General features: G+C 30.8%; 1 protein-coding gene across 1 annotated transcript in view; it reads left to right on the top strand.

Moving 5' to 3' along the window:
- LOC111636596 (guanine nucleotide exchange factor for Rab-3A-like) overlaps positions 1–18,396 on the top strand; it is a 56,285-nt gene that overhangs the window by 23,289 nt on the left and 14,600 nt on the right. The window contains exons 6-8 of the mRNA XM_023381875.1: positions 11,407–11,535; positions 11,868–11,947; positions 15,574–15,673. Coding sequence (XP_023237643.1) covers positions 11,407–11,535; positions 11,868–11,947; positions 15,574–15,673 — 309 coding nt within the window. The remainder of the gene's footprint in view (positions 1–11,406; positions 11,536–11,867; positions 11,948–15,573; positions 15,674–18,396) is intronic.

The raw sequence follows: 18,396 nt of genomic DNA, 5'->3' as shown, positions 1-18,396 counted from the left end.
TCTCTCTTCTTCAACACCTGTCGGAAATGACGGGCAAGGGTGTCATTGTAGAGATCATTGATCCTGTTGGCCTCAACTGTGTTTGGATAATAAGTGTTGGTAAACTCCTGAACCTCTCCCCATTTGACAAGGAAGATTTTGTCAATTTTCACTCCTTCTGATGATTTCTTGCATTGTTTCAATTGAAATCACCTTTCTGTTTTTTAGAAGCCATTATTTGCACAACACTTGAATAAATATAAATACCCTGCACTGAGGTGATGTAAGTAATAAACAAGGGAGCAAGACAAATCCCAACGGAAGCTCTGCGCTTCAGATATACTAATAATATATTTTAATAATACTAATATATTATAAAAATAGCAGATTGTCATTGGCAATGGCAAAAGAGTGGAAACATCATTTGCACTTGTTCACACAACTGCTGAATGGAAAGTCCGTTGTTTGCAGCATGCGTTATTCGAGGCGTATGTTATACGAGGCTCCACTGGATTTATTTTTTATTTATTTATTTCAATGGCATAAACTCAAAAAAGAAGTTTCACAAAGTTTATACATATTTTATTTTTGAGTGGAAAGGAAATATTTTCAAATACAGTAGAACTCCTCTAGTCTGCCCTCGGCTAGTCTGTCACTCCGGTTAATCCGACCATGGTTGGAGTCGAGAAACTTGTCCCGACTTGTCGGTGACTCACCTTCCATGGCATTGTTCTGTGTTCGTTACAGTATATGTTTTACATTGTGTGTAAATGTACAGTTTTGTGTGTGTTTCCAACATGTCAGGAGTGAAACGTAAACACGTTACTCTTTCATTAAATGAAAAATTAGCAGTGCTACAAAGACTGGACAAAGGAGAAGATTGTTTATTTTACTTTTTTCTGATAATCCGACCTTTTTTGCATTCCAACCATACCCCCGTCCCAAAGGTGACAGATTAGAGGGGTTCTACTGTACTTGGAAATGTGTGAATGAGGAAGGAATAGTAAATAAAGTTGGAGTTGTGACTCAAAGATTATAGTCCTAAATTCAGGGAAAGCAGAGAAAATCCAAAAGATGAAAAGTAGTGAGAAAGGTTAAATAGACCTTCTGTTATGCAAATATTGACCCTTAATTTTCCAGCCTTCCTTACTTCTATATCTTTTGTCCTTTCTCTCCTTTCCCCACATTTGGGTCTATAATCCTTGAGTCCCAACTCCAGCTTTATTTAGTATTCCTTCTAACATTGCAACATTTGGCTGCATTACACCAAATGTGGCTACGTTTTCTTTTGTTTGACATAAAAAATATCATTTGGCACTTTGGCTACTTTTTGGGCTACATATTATATTATTCATAAATATATTAGTTGAATAAAAATGCACTTTAAAATGGTGTAAAATGAGGCTTTTTATTAGAGACCCAAATAAAACAAATATTTGTGTTTTTCAAATAAATTTTCATTTGCCTCTTTTATAATAAATGAATTTATCTATTTCTAAGAAAAAATTGAAAGTTTTTGTAGAAGTAATTTTTTAAAGTATCCTTTTTCATGATAAAGTTTTAATACTTATTATTATAATCTAGACATGTTAATCCTTAAATATACTTGTATATTGGGCCACAAGTATATATAATATATACTTTGGCCCAAAACTCCAAGACTTCTTCCAATGTGGCCCAGAGAAACAGAAAGGTTGGACACCCCTGATGTACAGGGTCAAGACACTACAGTACTAATTTGAGATGGAGAGCATATATTTTAAATGAAATAAATTAAAAATTAAAGCTTGGCAGTGTGATGATGTCACAATAAATAATTGCTCATTTAAATGTGTAGAGCTCATGTCCACAAACTTATCTATTATATGAGATCAAATAAGGAAACCATTACAATCTGAGTTCTATGCAATGCGTTTATTCTCCATATGATAAACTATACAGAGTATAAAAACATATGCTTGTGTACTTAAATTTCCTGTTAAATGTTGCTGTTCTTACTGGCTCTTTTATAACCACTTCTTTTTTGTTACATGATGAATTATTCTCAGTTTTTATTAATTTTTCAAAGTTTTTTTTCTTATACCCAATGCTTGGCTGCTATTTCCTTGAAAAGGAAATGGCTGATAATGTTTTTCCTTGTTATTTAAATGTGCCATGCTAAAAATAGATCAGTGCTCTATGTTGCTACACATGACATTGCAAAGCAACAAAATTATGCAGAGCTTTCTAATTTATAATGAATTATTTTTTTACTCTTTGAAAAGTGCATTCACTGTTATCTCAAACTAATAAATTGTTACTTACCTTTGATCATGAGGACAGGTTTAAAAACAAGTAGTGTGTGTTGTAACATCAATAGCTAAAAAACTTATCCTCCAAAAAAACAAATTATTAGAAACACAGACTGTTATTGTAAAATGTATGTTAGTTGTCTATATAAGATATGGTTCCATATTAGCATATTTACACTTAAGTTTGTTGCTGTTAGATGAGAAAATATGTCAAATGTGTGAGTCAAGCATCTAATTACAATCTTTAATAGTTTTCTTATAAAATAGTCACATACCTTTTCATATCCTTTAATTATTTCATTAATATGCTATTTTGAATTTTTAAATTAATATTAATGGTTATTAGACCATTAGTAGAGGTAGGACATCTATTGTAGGCAGTAAAAGATCATATTAATAGTTTAAAAAATGATTAAAGTCATTTTTATAACTATTTATATGATTTTTAGTTCCTAGATGTAATCATTATACATTTTTATTACAAACATTTTGTGACATTGGAGCAAAATAATTAAATACAGGCTACAATCATCTTATGATAAAATAAATCGCAAATACAGCCATCATATATATGTACCCCTACCATGATCCAACTTAACTATCCCCACTGATATGATGCTTCATCTGTTCCAAGTGTTGCCACCTGTCTGGTTTTTGCATCATATCTGGGTGTCCAGTTGTAGACCAAAAATGTCTGGGTTTTAAGAAAATTTGGCAAATAGCTAGTAATTAATTATTTTTTAATAATATAGCTGATCTTATATAATATAAGAATAATGGACAATTGTGGGTGCTAATCTTACAATTTCTAAAATAATGTAGTACATGATATTTAAACCTGGTATGATAACTAATCGAGTTGTTCAACTAGAGAGAAGACTGAATTTAGAAATTGATCCGGCAGATATTGAACAGCTAATTGAAATTCATGAGAAAAAATTAGCAAATACTGAATTGATGGAGATACTACATGCAGATAAGGATGACTGATGAAGACACAGACAATGATACAACACTTGATCCAACACTAGTCAAAACATTGGAAATTAAAGGGCTTGCATTAATTTTGAAGAAAAAGGAAGAACTTTTTCAATTATTAGAAGAAGAACCTGACAAATTTATCAGGGCCACAGTAAGAAGGGGAATTGACTAAGAAACGACATGCTGTAAAATATTAAGTGATGAAAAGAAAGTGACTGTCTAGTTAAAGTTATTATTATTATTTTTTTTTAAATTACCATTGAAATAAAATCTGTAACTGTGTCTTTTATAGATATGCAAAGTTATGTAAATCTATTATAAAAAAAATATATATATATAAATTACATTCAAGCTTTTAGTCATGTTTTTAGTCATGTTTTATTTGTTTATTGATGTTATATGCATTTATTTAAAATTCAATTTAAGACATTTGTATGGATTAAAAAATATGTATGTAAATGTATGGGAAATTTTTAAACCATTTAACAGCCAAGTTCAAGCATAAAATCAGCTTGAAAGATAGTGCTCTTATCAAGTATTCAATATTGGCTACACTGTATTAACAGAGACATCAAATTCTTCTTTCTTTGCTGTAGAGAATCACATAATTTAACAAGAAAATCCATTGCAGAATGATGAGGTATGAAACCATTTTGATCATTGCTGAAAAGCTATCCATGAGATGAAACTTTCTGTACATAAAAAAAAAATTGTTTGGGAAATGGCAATTCACTATACAACAATTCACATTTACACAACCTGGGTTATGCCATATTAGCAAAACTCACTAATGCTGTATTATTCATATTTCTATCGGTGTCATATTTGTTCTCTTTAATTCTCAATGTAGAATTTCCATTTGTGTATCCAATGTACATTATCTTTGCTATTCATTTGTGCTGGAATAAGATACTAGTTTATTCTTCAAAACTAAATTACAGTGTAGTTAGCATGTACTATTAATAAACTGTTTTTATTGCAATATCTGAGATATGTAGCAATAGATTTTTTCTGTACCATGTTTTTTTATTAAAATAGTATAAATTGTTATATTAACAGAATGCTTATAATGTAATTTTTCGAAGAAGTTAAATTGAAACATTGATTGAAATTTCTCACTAAACAATTTTTTAATGCTGTGTTTTAATTCTGTGTTATAGATAGAAGTTCTTCAAGCAGAAGTTCAAGCATTAAAGACACTTGTTATTACTTCTACTCCAAGTATGCCTAACAGACATCTCCATCCTCAGATAGAAAAAAAAGGAAATGGAGTTCGATGCTTGTTTCAAAAAGGTCACAAAAGATATCCAAGCAATTACGAATTGGAGTCAGCTACTAAAGATACACCTCCAGACTCACCTATAAAAGAATTCGCCTCTTCGGATATAGAATGTGAAAATAATGAGGTAAAGTCATATCTTTTTAAGTTCTGAATACAGTAAAATTTGTCTAAAACAGAAACCTGCCTAAATGGAAAAAATTCTTTTGAATGGAACAAATTCTTTTTATGTTAAATTTCTGAGCTGGAAACCTGTCTAATGCAGAAACAACATGTGTTTGGGTACAAAGAATGTAACAGTCTGGATAAAGTGGAAAAGTAAGAATTCACCTATAGACAAATAAATGAAATTGCTACCAGGTATAACATTTGCTGCAGAGCATGGAAAACTGTATTCCAAGAATGATTTTGAACCTTATCAGAGAAATAAAAGTCATTTGATTAAAACAAAAGACACAAGATCTTTTGTTTAAGCCCACTACTGGGTAAGTAGATAAAGTCACTAAACATTGGTAGTTGGGAATTTGAACCTAACTAATGAGCTGTCCATTTGGACTTCTATTCCACATTTTATTCACCTGCGTAATGCTTTAATAAAGGGTTGTTTCTCATAGAAAATCACCTTGGGAAGCATCACCCCTTTGATAGATTGCCCTCGTGTTCTGCTTTATCTCATAAAATCAAACCTTTGTTAATATTAGTCTTTGTTGAATTAATCAGAGACAGAATTGAGAACTTTCAAGTATCCTTTCAAGAATGTTTTATACATATATAAAAGAATCCAACAACAAGATTTCACTAATTGCAAACTGCAGTATAATAGTTTTCCCCAGATGATAATTTAGGAATATGCTCATGATCCTAGGACCTTTAGTCAGTTCATTCTAAGATATTTTTAATAAAAACTCAAACAAATAAATATAACATAAGTGATAATCAGATTTATACAACCATCAGCAGATGAGCCAGGCGTTGCCCAGGCAAAAAACAACAACAAAGATTAAGATTATTAGGTTGTTTCATACTTCTAATCCTTCTATTCTAGTATCCCAGGACGCCCTCTAGTGGGTGTTCTAGCAGTAGTGGTATCATTCTGTGGTATAAATAATAAATTCCTATTACAAATAAAAATAATAATATACTGAATTTTCACAGTGTCCATTCTTCATTCATGAGCGCAACATTTTCCAATTTCCAGAAACTGGAAAATGTTGCACTCACGAATGAAGAATAGATGATGGTTTTGGATTATAAGGCATTATACCCATCAATCAAACTTCCTCCATGTTTTTGTGCCTTGAGAGATTTTTTATTCGCTAATGTTAACAACGCTACCAAATACCACATGCAGATTTTAGAGTTAGCAGACTTGATTTGTCACACATCTTTCTTTGAATTCGAGAATAAAACTTATCTACAGGGGCGGGACATACCAATGGATAGCCCTATGTCATCGGTACTTTGCGAGTTGGTACTCCATAAACTGGATAACAGTATCCTCCCTTCATTACAACAAGATATCATCAACATATTTTGTATATATCAATATATCTTTATTTTATGGAAGGACAATTGCAGCACCAAGCATTTTATGGTTCTAATAAACAGTAACCCATATGGTTTAACCTTGGAATTGGAGCAGCAAAGTAGTAACAGCGTTAATTTCTTGGATCTGACTATAACATGTATAAAAGGGGAAATTTGAACCAATATATATTATAAACCATCATCTCTCCCCATCATTATCCCTAAGAATTTTGCGGATCTGGAGCATATCAAAACGGCAGTGTTTTGATCTTGGATAAGAAGGGCACACACACATTGCCCAAACGTTTGCAATACTGTTAAGGAATTACAGTATATCCAAAGAACAGCCTTACAGCATGGCTACAGAAGAAAAAGAATAGAGGCTCTCATTAAGAAAAATCATAATCTTACATGTAGGCAAAAGAAAAACCACCAAAAAGAAAAGGTGGTCCTTGATTACATACCCTTCCTTAAACCGTTTGTTAAGAGGATTTCCAAAAATAGGAACTTACAAATAATTTATCAACATAATCCCACTATATACAGGTTATTAAGGAATGACAATGGAGATTATAAACGTAACTCCTTAACAGGAATATACTCAATACCGCTAAGAGACCATAGGTTCAGCTCTAACTTAGTATATATATAGGGGCAACATTGAGAAANTGCCAGCTAAAACACGTAAAAATAATATTAAAGTAGCCAAGACATAGCCAAATATTGTAGCGCCACATCACTAGCGGACATTTGAAATTTGCCGACTAGGACGGTCAGTTAACCGAGGTGTCGGTTAATCGGGGGTCGGATAATCGAGGCTCTACTGTATATCCAAAGAACAGCCTTACAGCATGGCTACAGAAGAAAAAGAATAGAGGCTCTCATTAAGAAAGATCGTAATCTTACATGTAGGCAAAAGAAAAACCACCAAAAGGAAAAGGTGGTCCTTGATTGCATACCCTTCCTTAAACAGTTTGTTAAGAGGATTTTCAAAAATAGGAACTTACAAATAATTTATCGACGTAATCCCACTATATACAGGTTATTAAGGAATGACAATGGAGATTGTAAACGTAACTCCTTAACAGGAATATACTCAATACCGCTAAGAGACCATAGGTTCAGCTCTAACTTAGTATATATATAGGGGCAACATTGAGAAATTTCAAGAAAAGAATCAATGAGCATAAACTATCAGTGAACAAAACCGTTGACAGTACGGTCCTTGCCACTTATGCCAAACAACAAGGCATCACGGTCTTCTGGGACCAGGCCTCTATCATAAAAGCTACTAGATCCAAATACGCAGTAAAATATCTAGAAAAATTGGAAATCCACAGGGCACAGAAGAGCATGCAGTGCATTAACTATAGAGATTCTAACAGGCTTTCGTCCACTTGGAAATCTTTTTGTAACAAATTGGCTTAATTCTGTATAAAAGGCTTAATTGAGCTTAAGATGATCCTTGATAAATAATTTATTTATTATTAATTTAATCATAAAGAGCTTTTGTGTGTATTGCGTTTATTATTAACGTTTTACTTATTAATTTTTATTACATAACCATTTATTTTGAAATTTGTTTGCATGATTTTTCGAATTCTTCATTTGTTTTAGAGAAATAACTGATGATGGATGCTTAATGTGTTTAAAAACTTTTTTATGATATTAATTGTGCTGGACATTTAAATGGTTTTTTATTTTATTGAATTTAGTCTCCAGTAAGCAAGTATACATATATTTATGCATATATTTTATACTAATGCCTATATTCTTCTTATTCACATCTCTTCTAGCCCAGATTGCCAGCAATACTCTCTCATTTTTCTTTCATGAAATNCTGGCTCCCTTTCATGGTCGAATGAGTGTTGCCAGCTAAAACACGTAAAAATAATATTAAAGTAGCCAAGACATAGCCAAATATTGTAGCGCCACATCACTAGCGGACATTTGAAATTTGCCGACTAGGACGGTCAGTTAACCGAGGTGTCGGTTAATCGGGGGTCGGATAATCGAGGCTCTACTGTATATCCAAAGAACAGCCTTACAGCATGGCTACAGAAGAAAAAGAATAGAGGCTCTCATTAAGAAAGATCGTAATCTTACATGTAGGCAAAAGAAAAACCACCAAAAGGAAAAGGTGGTCCTTGATTGCATACCCTTCCTTAAACAGTTTGTTAAGAGGATTTTCAAAAATAGGAACTTACAAATAATTTATCGACGTAATCCCACTATATACAGGTTATTAAGGAATGACAATGGAGATTGTAAACGTAACTCCTTAACAGGAATATACTCAATACCGCTAAGAGACCATAGGTTCAGCTCTAACTTAGTATATATATAGGGACAACATTGAGAAATTTCAAGAAAAGAATCAATGAGCATAAACTATCAATGAACAAAACCATTGACAGTACGGTCCTTGCCACTTATGCCAAACAACAAGGCATCACGGTCTTTTGGGACCAGGCCTCTGTCTAAAAGCTACTAGATCCAAACATGCAGTAAAATATCTAGAAAAATTGGAAATCCACAGGGCACAGAAGAGCATGCAGTGCATTAACTATAGAGATGCCAACAGGCTTTCATCCGCTTGGAAATCTTTTTTGTTGAACGAATTGGCTTAATTCTATATAAAAGGCTTAATCAAGCTTAAGATGATCCTTGATAAATAATTTATTTATTATTAATTTAATCATACAGAGCTTTTGTGTGTATCACATTTATTATTAATGTTTTACTTATTAATTTTTATTTTGAAATTTATTTTGAACATTTATTTTGAAATTTGTTTGCATGATTTTTCGAATTCTTCATTCATTTTAGAGAAATAACTGATGATGGATGCTTAATGCGTTTAAAACTTTTTTATGATTTTAATTGTGCTGGACATTTAAATGGTTTTTTATTTTATTGAATTTAGTCTCCAGTAAGCACGTATACATAGATTTATGCATATATTTTATACTAATGCCTATATTCTTCTTATTCACATCTCTTCTAGCCCATATTGCCAGCAATACTCTCTCATTTTTCTTTCATGAAATTTGCAGCTTGGGCTATGTGGCTCTTGTGCCTTTAAACACTAACTAACCAATCTTTCATAAAATTCAGGCATCCATAAGTAAAAATCTCTTTCCAAACTTATAGCCCTGATAACATATTCCATGTTTATAAGAAAATTGGGTTTATTACTCCTATCTTTTTAAATAGCTTTCCCTTGATTGTAACTAGCAAATTTGTTCCCTGCCAGCAGTGCTGCTCCATGCTGTGGCCAATCCCAAAAAAGACCATAAGATCTATCACTTCATTTGTTTTTTGTCTACCATGTTGAAAATCTTTGAAATTGTATTGACAATTGCATATATTTTTCTGAAATTAAAAATAGCCTTTAACCAACACTGTGGCATTTCTCACTGTTCTACTGTCATTATCCTTTTATTTACTAAATATGAAATAAGAAACAACTTTGAAAATACCCCTTATCTTCATTATGTACAGTACTTAGATATATCAAAAATGTTTAATTCTGTTGTACTGAATGGGTTGTTAAAAATTTTGTGACAAATTCAATTTAAACCAACATTAGAAACAAACTTGAAAGGGTTAAAAGACACTTTTATAAGCAAAATACCTTAAATTGAAAAGATGATCACAAAGAACTTTAATAAAAATGACCTGGAGAGAACAGTTCAACCAGAAATTTCTATCGTAGCAATTTGAAACACACAATTAGCCAAAATATGCTAAGCATCTAAAATCTCTTCTTCCACACAAAAATTACACTCTTCTCTGGAATAATTATTCAGACAATAATTCAATATATTCAGGTAAATATTCAGGAATAATTAATACAGGCAAGAATGTAATTCATTGTATTTCCTGAAATACAATGAATTACATCTTGCCTGTATAAAAAAAGATAAAACATCTCCTGACTGGAACATCTTGATTATACAACAAATTATCAAAAAAGTAATATTCCAGTTCTTTAACCAACTATTATACATACATTTATTTATTTTTCTATTAATATCACATAAAAAGTTATCAAAAAGTTAGTGAAGAGGAGAGAGAGTCTTAGCTCTACATTTCCATTTATAAAATTATTACCATGTTCTTTACTAATGAAAGTACCAATGAAAGAATGAGTCCAGTCTATACATTCCTTGCGAAGTAAAAAATTCAAACTTATCTTACTTAATTGATAGTCATTAATTAATTAAAGTTAGAAGTCCTAATAAGCCAATTGCATAACCTTCTAAAAATTAAAAGTTTAATAAGAGTCAAAGAGCATTTCAACATAATTAGATAGTCTGGTGTGCAATGAGGTAAACAAAATATGTTTTTAATGAACTCAATTTGTATTCCATTATCAGTTATTAAATGAAAACCACAGATTTCTGTAGTATATAACAAAGAGGACAAAAAGTTTTCAATAAGCATAAGTAATCATTTGAGTTTCACAGTTTAGCAGATTTCCCTAATTGAACAATTTTATTCGTCAGTATTCTAGCATGAATCATCTTATTAGAGTAATTTATCTGAAATGAACCATTAGCCAAAAAAGTGACACCTAATAAATATTTATAATTCGAAGTGACAAGAATTGGGAATCCTTTAAACTACCATTTATCTGCCTTTGAATTTTTACCTCCTCTTAGACTTATTCAAATTCAATTTCAAAACATTTTCATCTAAATAACTAGTCAACACATTGATCAATCTTTGAAGCCCTACAACAGAATCAGATAAAATTACAATGCAGTAGAGCGTCGATTATCCGAAAGTCAATCATCCGAAAGAATTCCAGTTGGCAAATTTAAATTTTCACCAGTGCTGTGGCGCTGCAATCTTTGGCTATGTCTTGGACTACTCAAATATTTTACGTTTTTGATACTAAATTAACTTCTGAAGTATAATTTTTTATTGTTTTTATATTTTTCAATATATTTATTTTGTTCGTACAAAATAAATAAATAATTTTTAACGATACAATAGTCTTCGTTAAGCTTAACATCAACAAAAATTCAACGCGAAGCGACACACAATGGAGAAAAATGTCAAGATGGGATAAATTAATATATTTTTTCATACATAATCGGTTATCCGAAACATCGATCTTCCGAACAACCCCAGTCCCCAATTGATTCGGATAATCAACGCTCTACTGTATTATCAGATAAGCAAGTATTTTAATTTGAAAATCATTTATTTCTATACTATTGCCTGAGGAGTTAACAACATTAACCTTAACCTGCCAAAATTACTTGTCAAACCATGAGAAACAGACTTAATAATAATAATAATAATATCTGCAATTTAAATAATACTATATTTTTGTAGGTGGATCCATTTTTTCATCAAGAGTTTGTATCTTGGCGACAAAATCCATTATTGGATAAAAGCCATCCATTTTTATCTCGTATTTATCAAGAAGATATTCTTCCCTGTTTACATTTTGCCAATACACAGGTAAATATCAATTTACTCTTAAGTTACTTTTTATTGTTAAAACACATAATTTAAATGGTATTTTTATAAAAACACTTTCAATTCTTTATTTTAATTAAAAAATATTGTAAAGAATAATAACTCTTAATTTGTATTTTTTTGTAGTGTATATAATTAAAATTTGGCTAAAAATAAATTTTATGAATTATTTAAAACTGAACTTTTAACAGCCAAAAGATTATTCTTAACCTGCATTATTAATCTAAAATTTAATTAATAACCAAGTATCTAAATTCTAGATTTTTGGACTATAATTATCTATAATTAATTAAACATCTATTAATTATTTTCAGCTTAGTGAAAAAGTTTTAAAGGCAATTGAAGATAATATGATTACGGTTGAATCTGTCACCTGTAAAAGTCCATTTCCAAAGTAATTATTATTTGATATAAATTTTAATGTCAATATTTATAATTTAAATGTTTATTTGTCTTTTTAACTGAAAAGCAATTACATTTATTTTTATTATAATTTAATGTTTATTTATTTGATAATTTGTGTAATGAATAACTCAATTAAAAACTGTAATGTGATTTTTAGACTTTTTCACATCCTGTGTTTTATTCTAACTTAATTTAATTAATTGTGACCATTAGCCTTTTTCAAGTGTTCAGAGTCAAGTCCAAATAAATCATAATAAACATACAAAACATTACATTCAAAACTAACATAGCAAACTAACTAGCAAAGCAAGATGATAAAGCATTAAATAGTGATTGTATTAAAGTATTATTTATTTTCCTGCACATTTTAGTTGAGTAACTATCTATTTAAGTATCTTTTCATGGGAGACAGATAACCATAGGTATATGATCCAACAATAAATTTTGATAAATTAAGTATTTCAACTATAAATTTTTGTCTATAATAATGTATTAAACAGGTATATTAAGTAAAATAAAAAATGTTTTTCTGTAAAACTTTGTAATATTTCTGTAATACCAGTATAATAAGTCCAGGTAATAGAAGATACGTTATTATAGACGAAAATTTATATTTTAGAAAAAAGGACATTGAGGCATTCTAATTAAGTATTTCAACTCACTAACATTGGTTAACTCTAGATCAATCAAGGAGTGAGTATATTTAATGAACCTGGTTGATAACTTTATATGCTAGATATATCAGAAGAGAGAAATTTTCAGAAAAACAGAAATTTAGCAATTTACAAGTATGAATAGATAAATTTTTAAGTAAGTCTATATTAAAATTGCCAATTACTAGTAATTTATAAGTTTAGTAATGTGGAAATGAACTACAAAGTTAAGTGCATTGAACAATGAACTATGATTTGAAGCTGGAGATCGATAAATTATAACAATCAGAAATTTGTTAACCATTATTGCTATCATATCTATATATTCCTTAGTAAATGTTAAGTCAGGTATAACTTCATAGGTTAATTTTTTGTTTGTATACAAAACAATTCCTCCATATTGGTTAGATTGTCTTTCAATTTTTCCATACAAAAGTTTTTTTTAATTTAAACAGAGTTACATTACATTACATTAGTTCATGTTTCAAAGAAGGCTAATATGCCAAAGTTACATTCATAGCTAGAGATAATATGATTAATTTCTAAATATTTATTATTTAAGCCTCTTACATTACTGTAGAATAAACATATTCCATTCTTAGCAAAGTCTGTTATCTTACTGTGTTTTAATAGATCTTCCATCAAAAATGTTTTCAAGATCCACATTTCCAGCTATTTTTATAAGATTTACTAAATTTATGAAAATTTGTACATCCAAAACCAAAACAATAAAAATGAGCATTTTTTAAACACTACACAAGAGTAAGTCATTTTTCAAAATTTTAAAATTTCAGCTAACAGAAGAAATAGAATAATGATTAGCCATTGCTACTACACTCCATCAAGCCACCTCCCATTTAATGCTTTTAGTTACTCTATTTTGGTGTCATTTCTTTATTGTTTCTAGTTTTCTGTATACACTTCATTTACTATTTGTATGTTGTATGAGTGTATTTTTTGAACTATTCATACCAAAGCGATATTCCCATTCTGTGTTGTCATTTTTCAAATCATCATCTGCATGTGGCGGAGACAGTTGATGCATTGGCTTACCACTCTGGTATCTTGAGATCAAACATGAGCAAGAAATTCTGGGAATTTTTCATGGGTGATCAGTCCTGGATATTTTTGGACTCTGTCCCTTGTTGCCTGATTGCCAACATTGTGGGCTCAGCAAAACCCACTAAGGACATGGCAAAAGTCACTCACAGCACCCATGAGGCAGAGAGCCAAAACTGAAAAAAGTTATTGGCTGCAAAGATAATGAAAAAAAATTAGAAAGTTAATGAAACACTTCAGACAGAGCAAAGTTATCTTAAAAGTTAAGAAAAATGTTACCATTACAGACATGAAATAAATTAATTATATAATTTATTTTAAGCCTGTAATAAAACAATAAATAAATAACCAGTTAAAATGACTGCTAAGTTCATTTAAGTCATACTCTTATTATTTTAGAGTTTTTCAGAAGTTTCTCTCTTCATTTCCTATTAAACAAATGTAATTTTTTATATGATTTTGAGGAATTAACACATCATATAGAGTTGAAATATAAAATTATCCACTTATAAGCTTATACAATGTTTAATAAAATATATTATAATAATCTACTTGCATGTAATAACAAAATGTTATGACTGACATTTCAGAACTACAGTGGAACCTCGGTATACGTCTGCTTTAGAATACGTCCAATTCCGAATACGTCCTGTTTGGACGAAACAAATTTTGCTCGGTATACGACTTTTGTTCGGTATACGACATAATTCAATTATACGCGTCATCAATGAACAAGTAGCACTATCGGTGTACTAGACCAGACTAGACGTTCGTGGTGCAACGGTTTATAACTTTGTTAAAATTCTTCTGATTTTAATTCGTAAGAAAAATTTTATTATTTTTATTAATCACGAATCCCAAAAAGGCAAACGAAAAGCGACAGAAAACTAAAAAAATGACTAGAATTACAATGAAATTGATGAAAGAGATTGTTAAGAAATAGGAAGGTGGCATGCGTGTTCAAGAATTTAACTGTTGTTTACCGTATTCCGATAATGACGATGTGGACAATCGCAAAAAATAAAGGCATTATTAAATCTGCTAACGTTGCGAAAGGGGTTAAATCAATTTCTAAACAGAGATCGAAGACATCAGATCATGTCGAGAAATTGCTTTTGCTTTGGATAACTGAAAAACAGTGCTGGAGACAGCATATCGGAAGCAATTATTTGCGAGAAAGCTAAAATGATACACGCTGATCTCACGAAAAATCAAGCAGGAACTAGCCAGGAAAGCGAGGTGTTTAAAGCTAGCCATTTTTTTACACGAGAACGGATTAATCATTTTTACATTACTTCTTATGGGAAAGGTTGTTTTAATATATGTCCAACTCAGTATAAGTCCAAACATCGGGAATGGATTAAGGTCGTATACCGAGGTTCCACTGTAATTATATAATTGATTCTTTCCTGTCAATTTAGTTTTTCAGAAATTATAGCAAAAATCTTTAAACACTTTTTGAAATCATAAAGAATGCTCAATAATTGTTACTTGAAGTTTTGATATATTTGTAGAGGAAAATAAAATTGATTAATAGGGAATATAGACATTTACTTTTATTTACAAATCCTTGTGAAAGCATTTGCAGAATAAATACATACAGTAATACCCCGAACTTACGCGATAGGTGGGACCGAGTGATAACCGCATAAGTCGAATTCGCGTAAGTCGGGGTATTACTGTATTTCATCTCTAACATTATATCATTATTTTTATTGTATGATATGATATTCTTTGGATCTTATTTGAAAGTTGCCATGGGTTACAAGTTATCATTTACAGAAAATAATATTTTATAATATTATATTGTAATTATTAGTTTCTTTAACTCTTTAAAAACATTAACATTTTAATTTGACTTTAATAATGTCTTTCACTGAGAATTATAATTAAATATTTTCAGAAAATGCTCTTTGTTGGATGCTCCTCGTTTATGTAAATATAGAATGAAACTTGGAGACGACTCCGAATGGCACTATATCTCACAGTTATGTAGAAATAGGGTAAGTCTATTATTTTGATAAAATTTCTTATCATATTTTAATATTCTCTATAANATATATATATATATTTCTTAATTGCATTTCTATGTGGCTCTGTGAGATAGCTGTCATAAACAAAATTATTTCTTATATCCTGGATCACTGAATGTGTTGAGAAAAACCCTTTTTACATAATATATGCAATGGAAGATGAATAGTTGCACTCATTATAACTTCACGGTATCTAGAGTGCAACTAACTATATTTATGACAAAGAAAATCATACACTGGACCGTGGGACAAGAAAAAAAAACAAAAATACACACAGTCCACACTGTACAAGTGGAACAAAAGTATGCAGGTTTACTCTGCAATCCTGACACTTACTATGAAAGTCACTCTAAAAGTTTCTAGATACGACAATCCTGTTTATCGTCACTTTCTGTCTGTCCTCATATCATCTCAAAGTACTCTCCCTGATCCTTGATGCATCGTTGCATGTGGGAGAACCAACTCTAGAAGTACTGACACCAGTCTTCTGAGATGTCTGCCAAGGTGTGTCTGTACACAGGAACTACCTCTTCTAGACTTCCAAAACAAAATCCCTTGAGGACTACCTTGGCTTTGGGAAACAGAAAGAAGTTACAGTGTGCTAAATTTGGACTATAAAGTAAATGAGTGACCAACTGCACTCCAGAGTTACTTAAGTAGTCTACTGTTCTCATTGCTGTATGTGTTGTAGCATTGTCATGGTGCAGTAAGAGTCCACAAAGGCTTGTTATAGGCTGCTGTTTGCAGATTTGTTGAAAGACGTGTTCTGACCAACACTTCTTGGACTTTGACAGGTGGTACTTTGTCAGAGAAGACCCAAACTGTGGACTGTCTCTTGCTTTCAAGGTCATACTAGTAGATGCAGATCTTGTCACCAGTGACAATTTCCCATGCAAGTTTTGAGCTTCCTTGTTGAAATTTTTCCAAAATATAGTGGCACCATTCCACACAAGTTTCTTTTTGCTGTACAGTCAGAGAATGAGGCACCCATCAAGGCACTATCTTTCCAACATGAAGATGATTGTGCAAGATGTCATTCACTACTGCCGATCCAATACCCAAGGTGTGTTCAATATACATATGGGTTATATGGGGGTCTTCTCTAAGTTTCTTGACACAAACCACATTTTCCAGACTCACTCCAGTTGCAGGTTGACCACTTCTCTCTTCAGAACTCCATTTCTGCCACATCTAAATTCTTTGAACCACCAGAATACTTGCATTATTGATGGAGGGGAAATGCTATTTGCGAATGGAGGCACAAGAACTGACAAACCAGATTTAGAGTTGTTAAACATCATTTCTCAGAAATGCTCCTGCATCAGTTCCATTTTTAACATCCAGTTTGGTGCTTTCCATGCTTGGGGAAATTACAAGGATGCAGGTATACTGTTGAACTTATTCTCAGAAAATGTTTGGCAGTAAAGTATCGCAGACAGTTTTTTTGCATTCAGTGGTTTTTTGTGTATCCGGAAACGTTCAGAAGTGGCCTTCAGAGAAACAACGTAATAACATTTACTTCTATAACAATAAGAAAGATTGATTCTTATTGGTTACCATTCATCTGCTCAATTTGGGAAAATAAAATCATCAATAAGTTCATTATTTTTATAAAAATTAAGCCAAACTAAGACAAACAATATTTTCCTTATTGCATCAAAAAGTGTGTCAAATTCTGCTGCTGCTCATGACAGATCTGCTTTGTGAATGATGGATGAACTTACCAAACTTAGTCATTTTTTAAATTGAAAATATTTTTGTACAGTGTAAATTAATTAATTAGTGAATTAAGTATATATGAATATTTTGGCTCATTTACTTAGTTACTGGATGATTAAGTTGATTGAATCTTGATGTGTAATGCAAAGGATATGGGTTCAGATTCCACATACAAATTTTATTTTATTTTTTTCAAATAAAAACAAAATCTTATTCCTTGATCTTAAGGCAATGAATTCTTACAAAAATTAAACAAAAGATAAATAAATAAAACAATATTTTTATGATGTGCCAAAAGTAAATGGTGGATCCATGAAATCTTTTAGTTCTTTCTCTATTCCAATAATTTTACTGTTTATTTTCTAGAACCAAACATAAGCCCAAATTACCAAATCACTTTTTATATTTTAGACAAAATTTGGATATTTATTTAAATATAAAGAGGTGGATGACCACATTATGTAAGTAATGACATTATCTACTGTAGTCATAGCAAACTTCTATCAAGTAATGGCATTTTCATTACAGTGCTTAGGCTATATGATATAGAAATCAAAATTATATAAAATAAGTCAACACCTTCCAAACTTATCCCCAGGATCTGATTTGAACATTAATAAATTTTCACTTTCCTAACATTGAATGAATATGCAAAAGAATTTATTTCATAAAATATATTTTATTTAACATTTTATTTTTAACCTTTTCCTTCAAAAAAGTAAATAGCATAATTTAATTTGGTTTTTTATTATTTTTAACTTAAAAATATTTAATTTGTTCATTTTGAGTGTTCTTGCTTTTTATCACAGACTGAGGTTCAATTTTGAAATAGTTGGCCAGGTTTTTTTTTGCAAAAATATAATAGTTTATTGACTTACGTTAGATGATTTGTTTGAAGCTGTAATTTGCTAACATTTTTCGACAAATTATACAAAATGGTCCATGTTCATCATTCAATTTTTAACTTAAAAATA

Source organism: Centruroides sculpturatus, unplaced genomic scaffold (genome assembly GCF_000671375.1).
Source record: "Centruroides sculpturatus isolate CEXI.00-Female unplaced genomic scaffold, Cexi_2.0 scaffold920, whole genome shotgun sequence".
Taxonomy (NCBI): domain Eukaryota; kingdom Metazoa; phylum Arthropoda; class Arachnida; order Scorpiones; family Buthidae; genus Centruroides; species Centruroides sculpturatus.
This window is presented reverse-complemented; position numbering and strand designations above follow the sequence as displayed.